Raw genomic sequence first — 16,993 nt, 5'->3', positions numbered from 1 at the left:
CTATTCTGACCACAATACACACGTTGTAAATAGAATGTTTGCATTCAGCAGCATGAGGTTCACTGTTTCTAATGTTTTCAACTTTTTATTCAGTATCAGATGTTCAAAACATACTTTAGTCAGCAGACAGATAGGATGAACGGCCAGGATGTATTTAATGGTGAAACTTTCAACACTTCAGTTTATTTCATGATGAGAAAATGGATCCTTATTGCTTGAATATAATGTGTTATTGCTCAAGCTGTTGGTGAAGAAAGGTAGCCTAAAGGATAAGACTTTCTTGTGACTCGTAAAACCTGGTGTTGATCCTTTTAAGATGTCACAGGAACATTGTTTTAGGCAGGTGAATAAAGTGTTCACGTTTTACGTCAAAGGTCTGGTTTCATTACCCCACCCAGTTAAAATGTGTGAAGGCCATTCCTTACATACCCTCTGTGGTATCTAGAACACTGCCCAAAAACTTTGCTAAACCCAAACCAGCTGATCTGTTTCCTGTCCCTTCTTGGTACATACGGGGCGGTGGGCTGGTCTAGTGGTTAAAGCGTTCGCTCGTCACGCCAAAGACCCGGGTTCGATTCCCCACATGGGTAAAATGTGGGAGGCCCATTTTCTGGTGTCCACCGCTGTGATATCTCTGGAATATTGCTAAAAGCGGCGTAAAACCAAACTCACTCACTCACTCTTGGTACATCCAGCTGTGTTATTGCTAAAGGCACCCAAACACCATTTTCACTACCCAAGCTCAGTGATTTGGAAAGATCAATGATGTCATTTACATTCAAAATGTAATGATATTTTAATAGATTTCAAGTGATAATGTTGAGTATTTGTCTGCAGCTTGATGTGATGCACCTGGAGATGATTGGACTGCCAACAACACGTCTTGTGTTGGAGAACGCCTGCTTCCTGATGCAAGAGAAGAGTACCACAGCCTGGCCTCTCATCTGTGACCCCACGTCCCGTGTCTTGGACTGGCTGAATGTCTACTTCACAGGCAAGGAGCTGGTGGAGGTCAAATACCATGTATGTCACAGCAACTCATACCTTACGTCTTTCTTTTCTGTGAACATGTAATTTGATATATGCATACTAGTATTTCAGGGCATACATAACTAGATTAATATTAGAAAATAGCATCTGTATTTGATCGATTTTGTTGTCTTGGTGAAAAAATTGTATATACTTGTCTACTTGTTTTGTGCAACAATATTTAAACTAGGCTACAGTGCATGGAAATAATTAAATTCCTGGCACGCCAACCCTGATATTGCTGTTGAGTCTTCAGTTAGTGGAAAATATGGGGCATGGAGGTTCTTTTATGTAACTGAATCCAAAGGAAGCACCAAACGAACTTAAAAGATTTGGTAATTACCATGGTTACCATGTTAGTTTTCAAAAGATGATGTACCGGGGGTTTCCCATATTTAAGCCCTAGGCTTAATAATGGAAAATGACCCTTCTCATTCACAAAAAAAGAAAAACAGACCAGTGCCTAATTTTGGAAAATGCTTGTGACTGAAGGAAATGATTCTGAGACATGATGAAATAGAATGGACTATAATATAGGGAGAATAATACAGAACACCTGCACTTAGACAATTACTCAAGAACTCTCTTAAACCTGAATTTGAATGACACTCCCTGTTATACCATTTTTTCGCTTTGCTGATGTTTTGGAATGTGTCGTATGTTATTGTCATATTTTATTGCGACTGTGTGTGAGACTGATGTGGATGGATATTATCTATATGGGTATATAGCACCTGATGTTTCTTTGGTCTCCATGTAAGAATGAAAACCCCTACTCAGTAAGTGTACTACAGACATTATCAAAGTAGTGTCAATAGTACATGTAACAATTATAGGAGAAAAACCTGATCTACCTGATCATATACTGTACAATACACACTGCCAGGCGGGATGCATATACATGTATATGGGTCTCCCTAGTTTCCTATATGCTCATATTACTGAGATTTCATGTGTTTAAGCCACTCATAATTATGTCCATGGGCTTAAAAATATGATATTGCCCTGTTACTATTAAGCCTGTGGGCCTAAAATAAGATTGACATCCCTTTGCAAGAGCATGTATATCAATATATCAATATGTCTCAAACTTTTGTCCAGGAAATGAGATCGCAGCTTGAGAACTGCCTGGCTGACGGTACGCCACTGCTTGTCACTGACTGCAACATGGTGGAGCTGGCGCGGGACCAGCGATTCCGAGACACCATCCAGTCCAGCTCCAGCTTCATCAACGGCAAGTCCAGATTCAAGGTGATTGTGGAGGATCATGAGGTGGAATGTGACCCCCACTTCCGCTTGTTCCTTCACACAACGGTGGAACCTCATCAGGTGCCCCAACAGCTGGCTGCCTACTCCAGTGTCATGTACTTCCAGCAGTGTCGTCAGTGTGTGGAGGAGAAGCTGCTAGATGTCTTTATGGCCCACGAGAAGTCACGGCTGGAGAATGAGAGGACTGCTCTCAGACAGGTCAGTATTCAGTTACTCTGCCATTATTGGAAGGTCCTCACTTCCGCTATTCTTTATAGATGCTTTCTGTTTGTTGTTGTTATAGAGTATATGAAGCGAAAAGTCTTACGTTCCCTTGATCCTTGTGTTCATGTGCTGTTGTCATCAGTCATCTTCATAATATTTCCTTAATCGTTTAATGCTGCAGTCCAGCTATGGGGTGCAGAGGGGTAGCCCAGTGGTTAAGATGTTTGCTTGCTGTGCCAAAGGTCCGGGTTCAGTAGCCCACATGGGCTGATTTCTTGTCTCCCGCACCATAATTTTGCTGGAATATTGTTAAAAGTGACCTAAAACTAAGCTCTCACTTCAGCTGTATGTTAGTGAATATAAGCAGTGTCTGATATTATGATCATTGTCCTATACTGCCCGATCTTCATGACACACACAAGTCAGCAGGCCTGATCACTCAGTGTGGTTGCCTCACCACAGAGGTAGCAATAACCAGACAGAAAGTCTTAACTGGAAAGTATGTCATATTTGTGTGGAGGTCCATGGGATTTTACAAGAATAGGAGTACACATACAGCACCAATGTTTCATTACCCTCATCCATCATAGGAGAAGCTGGAAAACATGGAACAGTTGCACCGCCTGGAGCAGCAGATGCGTAACCAGCTGTCTTCTGACATTCGGCTCATGAACGACCTTCAGGCCACCAAGAGACTGGCCGACCTTAAGAAACTGTATGATGAAACACTGGAGAGGTAGTGGAGTCTGAACAATTTTTCTTTTATTTCTTAAATATATTCTGTTTCTTTTTGTGGAATTGTGCACGCTCTTGACTATATCATGTCCTAGTTTTCACATATATCAGTAAGATTCAGTAGTATCAACAGAAGAGATGTAGCCTGCTTTTGTGTATTGTGATAGTTATGGTATGGCAACTGTTGTTTACTGTTTATTTACTGTTGAATGCTAGTCTCCTGAGAGATATGACAGTGGTCTGTAAGTAATCAAGCCTAGACCAGACAGTCTATGTTTGTCTTCAGTTTACCCAGTTAGGATATGATGACATACATCTATGTTTGTCTTCAGTTTACCCAGTTAGGATATGATGTCATACATCGACCAAATCCGAGAGCTGTATCATATGATATTGTGCGTCACCTATTTAGACGCGCATGGCTGCTGATTTTTCTACCTAAATCTTCAAGGCAGCAACTCTTGCATGAAGTGCACCCTGCATTATGAAACATGTTATATCTGAGAACTGTTGTTTCCCCAGGCATCCAAATGTATCCTCACATCCTGGTTTTCCAGATCATGTATAGTATCTGTTTTGCATTAAAAAATCTCAGTGTTGTTTTTTGTTTATTTTGCTGTTGTTTTTCTTATTATAGTCAATCCCGTGTGCAGCTTGGTGAGGACTCTATCCTGAAGGCCCGAGAAGGTTATCGTTCTATTGCACAGCGAGCTGCTGTGTGTTTCGACACTGCCCAGTACATGAGGGAAGTGAATCCTCTCTACCAGATCTCCTTCAAGCAGTTTCTGGCTCTGTATGAAGCAGCCATCAGCCACTCCGAGAGGTCAGTGTATTCACTGGAGTATCATTTCTATCCACAGATTATACTGGCTTTGAAGTAACTTGGTGTAATTAGAAGGACATTTGGGCCAAACCCGTCACTCCCTGGTTGTTGAATACTTTGTATGTTAGGTTAACAGTGGGATATTGTGTTTATACAGAGTGGTTAATCTAGATACTTTGTGTATATAGAAAGTCTTTTATGTGTCATTTAATATCAAAGGTATTAACATGAGTTAAAACCTCTGAGGCGTGCCAAGGAGTTTGAATCGTTGATATCGATCTACATAACAGTAAGATTCCTTTTATCCTCTAATATCTTACTCCCAATACTTTATTTCAGTTGAAAACAGGAACAAATGGTAAATGTAAAGTTGATGACCTCCAGTGGCAGTAAGATTGGTGATGATGAACCTTTAGTATGAACGTCTTGCTGATTCACTTTATAATCATCTTGGTATCTCCATTGCTTCTGTCTGTGTCGCTTCAGGTCTGCTGTGAAGGCTGTGATAGAGAAGCTGACGTACAGTGCCTACACCACCACAGCCCGGGCCCTACTGGAGAGAGACAGACAGATCTTCGCCCTGTTACTTGCCATGGAGGTATGCACAATATCTTTGTATCAATTTTTTTATGTCTTACATGCCAGTGTTTGAAAATGTGCAGTTTGTTAGGAATCCTAATTTGCCAGTTCTTAACACTGTTGTTGTGAAAGACAGCCTTTAATTATTCAAGCTTAATTGTAGACACTGTAGTTTCTTTCAAGGATTATTTTGTACAATATTTTCAAGCGTATATGTGGGTGACTTGTATTGATGTGTGTTGTGAAAGCTGTTGTTTGTTCCAAGGTACCTGTGAAGAATCAGATGTTATTTGCCCTTATTACCATGCTTGTCATAAACGGTGACTGACTAAGTTGATGCATGTCATCATATCCTAACTGTTTGGATTGATACATGTCATGTCAATCACAACATTGCCTGGGCGAGACTTGATTATTCACAAACCACCAGTCTAAGTAAACTTATCCTCAGTATTTTTCGTTACACTCCACTACTGAGTCTAACAAAACCTTATAGGAGGTCACGTCAGGTAACCTTTGACATTGACCAATCAGAACAGAGCGTACCAAATCGCGAAAGTGCACATTTGCACATAACTTTTGAACTTTTTGTCTCGAAAAGGTTTGTACCCGAACGATTCCGAATGGTATTTAACGTATACTCGCTTTCGGGTGATGCACACTGCGTACCCGTATGGCCATGATGCCCTGCACCAGGCTCAGTTAGACAGATACAGCAACAGGAATAAAGTAGCCTATTTAGATACTGCAAATTCATTGCTTTTGCAATTGTTATTTGTTTTCATGACTTTATTCTCTTTCGTAAAGAGTTGCAAGCCTGCTGATAGGGTGTTGAGCAATTAACACACTCTCATAATCTTTCTTTGCATGTCTTCAAGTAATGTGTAACGTGTTGGTGCAGGTTGAGGAGTCCCACAGCCAGATGGGTCCTGGGGAGCGTGAGTTTGTCATCTCCCCCAACTACAGCTCAGTGGTCATGTCCTCCTTGGGCTACACTCAGGACACCAACAGCCGCATTGTGACCTCTAAGAAGCCTTTCGACTGGATGACAGATGAGCAGTTCCACAACCTGCAGGTCCTAGCAACCCACTTTGAGTGGTTTCAGGAAATGTTTGACCGCATGCCCAAAGATGGACGTGAGACCCAGTGGAGGAACCTGTGTGAGAGCGACATCCCAGAGAATGTAGCTCTGCCGGACAAGATGGATGAGGTGTACAAGCCGATGCAGAGGCTGTGCGTGCTCCGTGCTGTCCGTAGTGACAGGATCCTCCAGGCGTCCACATTGTTCGTCAACCAGGTCCTAGGCAAGAAGTGAGTAGGGCAGTCGTGGGATTCTTATAATCTGTCATATCAGGGAGATTGATTTGCAGCAAATTATTTGACAAGTTTGTGTTGTGGATCATCTTATCATGAGGGAAGGATTGGTTTAATTCATCTCTGATGAGTACATGACTTGTTTTATGGATAACAGCTTCTTTTATATTCTTTACACATTTCATAGCTAACTCTTGCTCCTTCATCAAATGAATGCAGAGTACAAAGAGTGAATACACATAGATTAGAACATGTTTACACAATGTCAGGAGGGAGTACATAACAAATCCTTGATTAGATTATTGTCGACCAGTTTTTCATGATATTATTGCTGGGAAAATATGTTCTGATATTTCATGTAAGATTTGTGTTTGAGATTGTTGTAAGTCACCTTTATAATTTAATTTGTATAGTGTATCAGCAGTGTTAGCTCAATGGTTGTGGATCACGATATAAATATTGTGGATCAGGTGTTCCATTGTTTTATTGAGGATCAGTTTTATCATGAGACTGATATTGTTTTGAGCTGAATAATGATGAGCCAACATTCCCCTGAAAATTCAACAGGAGACTAAAGATGACAAGATCAGAATATGAAGGTAAACGCAAACATTTAATGTCCCCGTGTCTAATCCAGATACTATGGTGACGTCCCCCTTGACTTCCCCACTATGCTGAGACAGAGCAGCCCGTCGATGCCTCTCATCCTGCTGTTTACATCAGAGTCAGAGACCACCTGCAAGTTGTTTACCGACTTCGCTGGGAAGAAGCAGAGTCGCTATGTTGTTGTGACCCTCACAGACAACAACCCTGCGATGGAAAGAACGGTCAAGAAACACATCCAGAAGGGGATGGCCGAGGTAAGATTTGTGACAGCAGTGACAGAAATATTTATGTCCTCAGTGGTCAGATGTTTCCTTGCACTCCCATTCATAAAGTAGGTCAGTTAACGCTGTACACTCCCTTAGCATGTGTAAAACCTATACTGAACAACAAATGACCACAATTTTGAAAAAATTAAATCTCATAAAAGTAAGCGTCAATGTTTACATCTTTTATTTGAAAACTTGGGGAAAAAACCCAGAGTTGCGTTCCTTTTGCTGTTCAGTATATGATGATTGGTTCGATCCACAGTCATCTACTTTGTCCCATACAAATGATTTTCATTAATTGGATGATGTGTAGGATGTAAATCACTCTACTCACCCATTAAAGATGGCTGTGTACTGCAGGAAAAAACAACAAGTTTCCTTTTGACTTAGTGTTGAATTTTATGTATACCATGTAAGAAATATCCAGGCAGCCGAGTTGTGTTGTAGGGCTCGTGGGTGCTGCTACACAATGCCCACAACTCCCCCCACCTGCTCAATGCCATGGAGACCATGCTGGTGGAGACTGCTGCAACTCAGGCTGACTCTCAGTTCCGACTGTGGATCTCTGCACAAACTAACAACTCCATGCTGCCTGTCCGACTCATCCAGAACTCCGTCAAGGTTGTCATAGATACACCAAAGGTAGGAGCTTTGTCAACATAACTTTCTCTTAAAGACACTTGGCAACAATGGTGAAAGCAGGACTAAAAGAGGAAGTAGGGAGATGCGTAAGTGTTGACATGCACTTTCTGTGTATAAGGCACCTGTCACTTTGTGGAATGCAGTCTAGCTCATGAGAGACATCTAGTATTGGGATTTCATGCTGAAATTCATCCTCGATATCTCTCGGGCATATGTTCCGATAAGTCTCCACTATACCCTGGATGCATCTACAGCTAAGCCTATTAATTTGTTACCTCCCTTGGCTGGCTTTTTATTCAGTGAGGTATATAAACTGGGAAGTTGAGCGAACCAATCACAACTCACTTTCGCTTTTTAAATTATCTAACCGATTAAACTTGGCAAAATGAACCATGCATAGGTTCTCTGAAAGAGGCAGAAGGAGCTCTTGCCTCTATTTTTTTTAAAAAATTTTTGGACCTGTCAGTGTGTCTGATTGGCTATGAGAGAATGCAGAGCCAACAACGGGAGGTAATAAAATGTTCGGGCTGAGCCGTAGATGCATCCAGGGATATAGTGGAGACTTATCAGAGCATAATACCCTGGAGATAACGAGGATGGCTAAAATTATGTTTGAGGTAGACTGTACATGATGAGGCTTCATGATGGCTTCTAAAAGAGCATAAATTTTGAGATGATTTTCTTGAGTGGATAGATGTGTGGGGAAGAGCAGTTGCCAGTTTGGACCAGCTTGATGATTGGATGATTGCATACATGACATGATCTGGTATATATATGACCAGATACATGTTTGCTGGCCTGTTGCAGGCTTAATTATATGTATAATCAGGGGTGTAAAAGAAGGAAACAGTTGTTTCAGATGCCTAAATACAGAAACAGTTGGGTGTTTGGTTCAAACAGCACAGTTACCCAAGTGGTCAAAGTCACTGCAAAAACTCTGCAGAGTTTTGCAGGATCATGGGTTTGAATGACAAATGATGTATTTTGATCCTTGCTTTGCCAGCATCATGCAGGTGGGGATTGTACAGTGATGTGGTAATTCTCTTGAAATACACTGATATGTTTTGGTTGTAGGTGATGAAGGACAGTCTGGTGCGGTCATTCATGTGGATGGAGCCGGACATCTTGAAGCAGTCCAACCGTCCAGAATGGCCCCTTGTGCTCCACAACCTGTGCTACCTCCATGCTGCCGTCCAACTGAGGGCCAGATTTGGTCAGGGAGGATGGAATGCACCTCAGGATCTGGCCAATATTGGCTTTGGAGAACTCCTGGTAAAGTGTCCTTTCAAAGAGTCACTTGGATAATGTCACTTTGTACATAGTGACCATTCCCTGAACTTACCTCCCTTAGGACTGGGTTTACTTTGCTAATCCAGATCTTACCCTTTACTGTGGTTAACATATTTCTACAGCAATGAATCATCAGTTTGGTTTTCATTCCTTGTTTCCAACGATATTTTCTAGAAGTCAGACTAATACGATTTCATGCTGTGAAATAAACGATTTTTATGTTCTGTTTCTTAATAACATTTGAATATGTGTAGTGTGAGTTTCATCTTCTTTTAAACTACAAAATTTGATAATATAATATTCATTTGAACAGAGTATATCAAATGGTAGTTGATGTAAGTTCTAGCATATTCATGAATTGAGTTTTGGAAGAAATGTATAAGATTTTAGGCTTTCTCTACAGTTTGACACTTGTTTTGTTCAGAGTTTATAGAAAGATGGCTGCAATACTTCTAGTTTACATGAAATACTTTGATCATTCTGATGATAATTCTTTTTCGCAAACTGACAGTAACACAGATTATTTATGCAGAGCCATTCCTCAACACAAGCTGTCTGTGTTACAGGAGGGACTAAACTTCGCTGCGGGAGAGTTCAAGGACCCTCTGTTTGTTCTGGGTCCTGATGGCGCCCCCACACAGAGGATGACATCCTGGACTGGCATCAGGTTCATCTTGGCTGAGGTTAGTCACACTAACCTGTCTGGCTGACCTCGTAACTCTGACCTTGTCTTGACCTTGACACAGTGACCTTGTCAGTTCTGAAACTGCACCACTATGTTGGTATCAGAAGTTTGATGTTGGTTTGTGACTAGGAGTAAGAGTCATCTGAACTCAAATGAAAATTAATTTGTTATTTCAGAATGTGTGTATAGTCATTTGAGTGGGAATTCATTGGGCTGAACTAAACATGTATGCAGCCTTTAGATCAAGTTAAGAAAAATCATTGAAAGGAAATAGCTTGTGCATCTTGCTAATATATATTGCTAGTAATATATTATTATTAAATTATTAATATGTGGATCATGAATCTACTCTTCCTGCTTGATATATAACTGTGAGTTTCTGTTTGACCAGGTGGTGTATGGCAACCACATCACAGACAGTTTCGACCAGCAGAGTCTCAGTGCAATGGTGGACTACTGGGTGTCCCCTACTGCCGTCAAGAAGGACTTTGAGGTTGCTAGATGTAAGCAGACATTGTTGGATTTTCATTAATACTGTGTGGTGATTATTTACAGGCTGACATTATATAGTTGGATTATTGTTGGAAAATACCTGCAAAACATTACATGTACAATCCCCGAACAGCTCTATCTCATGTAGACTAATGTGATTGATCTTGGTATCCTAGTCTTTAGAGTTTGATAATCATGGTGGCCTGTGGTCATGTTCACTGATCACTTGTCACAAATTGTTTAGAATATATCAACCTTGATCATGGAGAGTTGTTGGATGGGTGATTGCATTCAGCAGCTTGACTCCAGATAGTCTTTAGAGTAGAAACTCATCATGAGTACCAAGCAATACTAATGGGTACCCGATAAGTTGAGTTTGTAAGGTGGTAGTGGACATTCTAGTGCCTGATAATGGTTGTATAGTGCACATGGAGGTGAGAATACAAATATAGTGCCCACTGATTCATTTCCCTGGATAATAACGTGCAAAGAATATTTTGAGTCAAGTACACTGTAAGAATGTACATTATTATAAGTGTTGTTGCTTTAATCGCTATTATACCCTTTAGTGTTTATCACTTTTGTGATGACGGCTTAGTTTGTATATAGGCTAAGAATATTTTAAAACACACTTTGATATGATGTATCAGTGTTTAATGTATACATGTATACTTCCAGTGAAGTATCGCCATCCAACGATGTTTTTCAACCCCAACGTGAGACTGAACTCATTGATCCAGGCTCTAGATGGCCTCAACTACCACTTCCTGGACACCCCCGAGGGCTGCCACCTCCACCCCAACATTGAGGTGAGCACACATAGCCAGTCAGGAACATTTTTAATTTCCAGATTTAGTGTCACTTTGCTTTATGCCTATACAATGTATGCCTGAGTCCAACAGAGCCTGGGATAATGAATGTTTTAATCCTCTTCTCAACCCTGCATCTTAAGGGAACGTTGCAATGTTCTTCAAGGTGGAATATAAGGGTAAAACTTACACCTCACTCTGGACCAATTCATATGTAGTTACCTTTTCAATATAAGGTGATTTTAAAGTAGCTCAAGCATGAAATATTCACAGATAGATTCCTCAAAACAAAACACATATGTCTCTACACAACCGGTTTGGTACAGAGGTGATGTTGACAGATTGACAGTTTTGTTTTTACATTCAGTGTGAAATACACTATCTCTTGACACTTGTTTTATTTCAAGTCTTGAATTGTAAGAAACTGTTTACTATTTTAATCTACAAACTGAGTATAAATGGAAAGAAACCGTGCTCCAGTAGGAGGGCATATATAGCTTGCTGTTAGAATACTGGCTATGCTTGTTGTAGCTTTGTAAATGCAAACAGCTACTAGGAAATGTTTTAGTTTAGCAATTAGTTAGATGCAGAAATTATTCAGTCTTAGTAATTAATTGTTATGCTGTTTAAACTTCCCCATGCAGCCTGCTATTTGTTTCTGGTGATATTGCTGAGTGATCCAGCATGTAGTCCTCTGTTCTGTATGTTCCCCACCTTCTTCTCATGCTGCTAAGGAGGACAGCTGTCCGGTGGGTGATGCATGTTCAGTCATAGTTGTACACTTAGCCATAGTCTGTCTCACAGTCCCTGAACCACATTATTTTCCCTGCTGCCAAGCCCTCTCTGCAATGCTAAAGCACTAAATGAAGCAAGTCTAGATTTGCTAAGGTTCTGCCAAGGTTCTCCTTTCAATTCTAAAAGGATTTATTTGCTACTATCAAAATTAGATGTGTTCAGGGACTAAACATCACCCTAGCTTATGCACTGACCATTTCATATTCTTGGAGTAGGTTGAGGTCTGTTTGAGGGTTTACAGCGCCATCTTTAATGTTCAGTCATCAATGTATTTCCTTTTGTAAATTCTGGAGACATGAATAATTATTTAAAGTATTTTGTTAACCAATTTCTTTAAGAAACTTTATCTGTTTCTGCCCTGCAGAATGTTGGGTAATTTTCCCTTTTTATTCATTAGATAGTGTTAAGGTACATCATATGATTTATTTAACATATGATAACTCTGTTTTTGTATCATTGTATCATGAACAGTTGGTCCTTTAGAATTTGTTCATTTGTTCAACTGAATTATTTTACATGGAGTATACTCTTTCCAGCTGAAAGAACTATTCATGTTTGTTGTTGTGTATATTCAGTATTGAATGCCAGTCTGTCAGATATGTAGAGTAGTTGAATTGTGTCAATCTCTGAATGCTTGTTTAAACATTTTGATTCAGTTATGCTTTTGTTCAAAATAGCAATTGTATGAGTTTTAGTGACTGTATAGATGTCTGAATGTGTTGTACAGACTCTGCTTGGAGATGACCAGTACGTCTTCACTCGTCTCAACAAGGTGTTTGATGCCATGCCGTCTACGGTGACCTTATCACACAAGTTGTTCCCCCGGCCTCCTAGCCCATTCCTTGGTGAGTACAGACTGCTGGTCTCTATGATGGGCCGTCTGGTCTGGGTGGTGGTCAGTACTAAAACCGTCTACCTACTGCTTTTTAGATTTGATCTGAATTGGATTCTGATTGTTTTGTCAACACAGATTCTTTAATGACAAACCTAGTTGTGTTTTGCCAGACTTGTATAGACTTGACAATTTCAAGAAATCATATTTGCAGACCATATGTTTTGTTTTATGTGATACCATGTTCTCTGTATATTCTGCTATAACATGTTCAGTCTTTGGATCCTTTTTTCTCAAAACTTTCATGGTCATAAGAATTCTTAACTCTGGTCGCAGCCAATGTGTTAAGAATGCACTTAAGAAGTTCTTAAAGCTATGAACGTTTCGAGAATGGCTAGACGGTTTTCTGCAGGCCTTGCTCTGGCTGTGTGAGTTCTGTGTCCTTTAATGTCGTGTTCTGTGTAGGTCCTGCTCTGGCTGGGGTGAGTGTACAGAGCAACAACCCAGCCATCGTGGACCAGGGTGTGTTCTCCACGGCCAGCTACGCCACATTCAAGATGAGGAAGGATGTGGAACTGTGGGAGATCTGTCACACCATGCACTCGAAGGTGCCAAAAGCCTACAATAAGGTGTGTAGTCCCTCTCAACATACACAGAGCTCATCCAGTGTTCGACCTCACTATCATCTCATCACTCTGTCTGAAAAACATATCTACACATCAACACTGCAGTAACAAGCTTCATGTCCAGTTTGGGTCTAGTTCCTGTGTGTTGTGACTTTTGGCAGCATATGTTGACACTGTATGGGAGTGATTATCTATCAAGGATGGGGTGTTAGTACATATCTATATATTAAGCATTCAAAGTGCCTTCCTGATAGAGATTCTATCCAAAGACGTCCAAAGATTCTGGTTTAAGCAAATGTATTTTATGAAAAGGCAACGACAAAATTGTCCTGAACTGGATTGGCCAAACAGGCTCAAGAGAACTTATATGAAGGCCACTACAAAGATTCTCTTGTGTTACCAGTCTTTCACCTTCCTTTGTCAGGAACGATGCAGATTTGTAGTTGGTTTTTTTTTTGCTTTTCTTCATACAGGAATATATCATTGAGAGAGTGAAGAAGATTGGTGGCTTCACAACGTTCAACAACTTCATCATGCGAGAACTGGAGACGATGTACAAGTTACTGACGGAGATCAAGGCCACACTGCTGGTAATGACATATCTACTTCACGTTACTGACAGTGTGTTCTCGACACAGACATCTTTTTACGTTATTCAAAATGTGGAGGCTTGTGATAATGCATGTATGTGTATTTCATACATAGAACATTCTTACAATATCCCTTGATGAAACGATATTCACATATGCTGAAAATGAGTTCATTCCAAAAGGTCTCAAACCTTGTGTGGAGACTATCAGTCCTGTATTATGTAATTAGGTAATTACCTAGTTTCCCTTTCATATGCATGTAATTATTCACTGGCATCTGACTTGAATGGATGTTTACCCATGCTATGCATATGCTTGCAGGCAATAAAGATGGCGACTGAGGCGAGTATCCTTGGTGACCAGATAACCGAGAGTCTGCTGTCTATAGCTGACGACCTGTTCCACATGCGCATCCCCCGGACATGGTGTCAGCTGGCTGGGTACTCTGCCCCACCCCTCACCTGGGGACTAGGGCAATGGCTGATGGAGCTACAGAATAGATGCCATCATTTTGAGAGGATCCTGTCACTGGTGAGACCATCACAATATGCACATTGTTACATTGGTTTGGTGTACAGACTTGATGAAACCAACTTGAGAACATTTTATGAGACTGTTGAAGAGTTCAGCATCGTTTTGATATAAAGTTAGTTTCAAGTTTGACATTGTAGCACATTGTTTTCTTCCAGGGCTCTGTGTCAGTAACTGATGGAAGTCTTTGTCAAGTCTTTGTGTTGGAGCTTCCAAAAATTGATGAATATATGTTGCCAAATATTCAGTGTTTCAGAAGTATACAGTGTTGGAATCTTGAAGTAATTTCTTCTTTGTATTCATTGATGACATAAAACATGACACAATGGTGCTTAAACAGACTATCAACATTGGTGTCCCAATGCATTTATTGTGTAGATACAATGATATCATGACTTATAGCTCCAAGTCAACTGTTGATGGGTTTTTATGACATTGGATGGATCCTTCATATGTTTGACATCTGACTTTTGTGTGTAGGGTCGGGAGAAGATGCCAGCATACTGGCTGGGAGCTTTCTTCAATCCTCGGGGGCTGCTAGCTCTGCTCAAACAGGAGAGCATGAAGCAGTTTTCTGCTGACAGGTCTGGAAACTTTGAGCAGTTCACATTCCAGACAGAAGTCACCTCCAGGGACAAGGATCATGTAAGTGTGGAGGGCTTGACTTTTTCCGATGCTTCATCTGAAAATGATAATTGTTTACAGAGTTTTCATCAGTACTCATTTTCATTTCCAGAGTGTTTAAGATTCAGAACAACCTTGGAGTGGTTGATCTGATGGTCAAAAAGGTGACCTTCATCCTGAAAAGTAGAGTTACTTCCCTAAGGTTTCCAAAAGATGTCAGATTTGCATCACTTCAGTCTTGCCAGTCATATTTACCTGGCTTGACTGACATTCTGCTCAAGGTGGCATTGAACAAATGTCACTCACTCATTACACAGGTTTGATTGTGGGTACAATGTGTTAAGCCAGAAATATATGCCAGGACTGTTGCAATGTGAAAAAGAGTCATTGTCTGTCAGGGTAGGTGTAGAAAATATACCTAGAAATTTATATTTACGTATTAAGCATGAGATAGCTAATCTTTAACGATGACTTGACATTTCTACAATGCTGTGTTGCAGCTGCGAGACCCACCCCAGGAGGGTATGTTTGTGTTTGGTATCTACGTCTGGGGATGTGCGTGGGAAAAGACAACTGGGGAGCTACAAGACACGCCCCCAAGGACTGGCTGCGCCTCCCTCCCTGTGGTGCATGTCACCTGCTGGCCGGTCAATGAGAAGCCGCTTCTACAAGACTCCACTCGGGCTTCTGAGACCTACCAGTGTCCGGTGTACCACTCACGCATTGCTAGTCGGGAACCGGTCATGGAGATGGACGTCCGGAGGGAGGGGATTCCGGCCACACGATGGGCATTCCGTGGACTGTCAGCCACCATACGGCCATACTAGAACAGCTTTGCAACTCTGAACAGTGCAGTCTGGATGCTAAAAGACAACTGACTGGACAATCTGCAGGTGGAGCTTTGTCGGAAAAGAAACATGCACTGTTTATTTTACCAATGGATCTGTGTTTTTGTCCAGTTTGTCTAATGGAGTGAATATACAACTACTGTTGAGATGTTGTCGTTTGTATTTGGTGACTACATTCCAAACCATTGCCTTATTTGTTAAAATGACTTGTATACCAAATTTAGTATTGTGGCACATTGTTACCTTTGAATGTTTTGAATATTCAAGACATTTAATGAAATTTTGCAATATTGTATTTTTCTGTGTCAGTTGTTGACTTGTGCTTTACACATTACATAGTGGAGATCCTGGATCCTGTGTTGTATTACTGAATGTTTTGGTTCATGTGTTGTCAGGGATCATTCCATGCAGTGATGCATATTTAATACATTGGTCAAATATCAAGTATTATCTCAGCACTTTATAAAACATGAATGGAAATAATAAACTTACTGAAGTATCAGCTATGTGCATGTGTCCCACTTCAGTATTCAGGGATAATATTGCCCTGATTTTAGCCAAAATTTTACATATCAAAACATGAAATCAGCAGCATTATATGTGTATAGAAATTATCCTATTATTTGAATGTAGTTTTTATTTAAAACAAGGACCTATGTCTACATGCAGATATATGTGTGGATTATGTGTAAATACGTCTCTCATGGTCATACTAGCTATAGATCCACATTCAATGTGAGAGCAGAGCAGTTGGCTCTCAGACTTCACCCTTCAACACTGAACAGCTGCTGAAAGAGTGCAGTAAATTGTTACTATTCTGAAGCCATTTTTCTGTAGTTCATGGCACCAATTTAAACAGAGATTCTAATATTGTTTACAAAACCAAACAATTGCAGCATTATTTGTAATTATATATAATCACTATGACTAGTATTATTATCTGTGATATGTCCCCCTCTACTGCTGGCCCGTCCTTCCAGTGTACATGCTCCTGTTGTTACCAGTATTGGAGATGTGTGTGATGAGTGTGTCTCCTATTGGATGCTGTTTGAGCATACCCTGTTGGTCATGCTATTATTCTGTTTTATTGTTATATTATTTATTTCGTGTCATCATCCATTGTTGATCACAGCACAGAAATGTGATTCATGTCAACCAAGTTGAATAAACCATTCCAGCTGATATTGCAGATTGTTAGTATTTCTGCATCATGTGATTCATCCTCGGTATCTCCAGGGCACATGTTCTGATGAATCTCCACTTACACCCTATATGCATCTACAGCTCATCCTGTTGAATTAATTACCTCACTTGGTTGGCTTTTTAGCTAATCAGATGTCAATGCTGGGAAGTTGAGCATAGCAATCACAACTCACTTTTGCTTTCTAAGTTATCTAACAGATT

The 16,993-nt window shown here is 40.5% G+C and overlaps 1 protein-coding gene across 1 annotated transcript in view; it reads left to right on the top strand.

Annotated features, from left to right (window-relative positions):
* Positions 1-16,771, top strand: part of LOC137286414 (uncharacterized) — a 92,704-nt gene extending 75,933 nt beyond the window's left edge. Inside the window, exons 82-100 of the mRNA XM_067818267.1 lie at positions 838-1,023; positions 2,131-2,496; positions 3,093-3,238; positions 3,875-4,060; positions 4,547-4,658; positions 5,541-5,950; positions 6,591-6,813; positions 7,273-7,467; positions 8,542-8,739; positions 9,324-9,440; positions 9,834-9,945; positions 10,613-10,743; positions 11,478-11,492; positions 12,266-12,383; positions 12,836-12,999; positions 13,470-13,586; positions 13,908-14,117; positions 14,598-14,762; positions 15,242-16,771. Of these exons, the coding sequence (XP_067674368.1) occupies positions 838-1,023; positions 2,131-2,496; positions 3,093-3,238; positions 3,875-4,060; positions 4,547-4,658; positions 5,541-5,950; positions 6,591-6,813; positions 7,273-7,467; positions 8,542-8,739; positions 9,324-9,440; positions 9,834-9,945; positions 10,613-10,743; positions 11,478-11,492; positions 12,266-12,383; positions 12,836-12,999; positions 13,470-13,586; positions 13,908-14,117; positions 14,598-14,762; positions 15,242-15,568 (3,498 nt within the window). The 3' untranslated portion in view covers positions 15,569-16,771. The remainder of the gene's footprint in view (positions 1-837; positions 1,024-2,130; positions 2,497-3,092; positions 3,239-3,874; positions 4,061-4,546; positions 4,659-5,540; positions 5,951-6,590; positions 6,814-7,272; positions 7,468-8,541; positions 8,740-9,323; positions 9,441-9,833; positions 9,946-10,612; positions 10,744-11,477; positions 11,493-12,265; positions 12,384-12,835; positions 13,000-13,469; positions 13,587-13,907; positions 14,118-14,597; positions 14,763-15,241) is intronic.
* The last annotated feature ends 222 nt before the right edge of the window (positions 16,772-16,993 follow it).

The sequence above is a fragment of the Haliotis asinina genome, chromosome 6, assembly GCF_037392515.1.
Source record: "Haliotis asinina isolate JCU_RB_2024 chromosome 6, JCU_Hal_asi_v2, whole genome shotgun sequence".
Taxonomy (NCBI): Eukaryota; Metazoa; Mollusca; class Gastropoda; order Lepetellida; family Haliotidae; genus Haliotis; species Haliotis asinina.
Note: the sequence above shows the minus strand (reverse complement) of the source record. Positions and strands in the feature narration are given on the sequence as shown.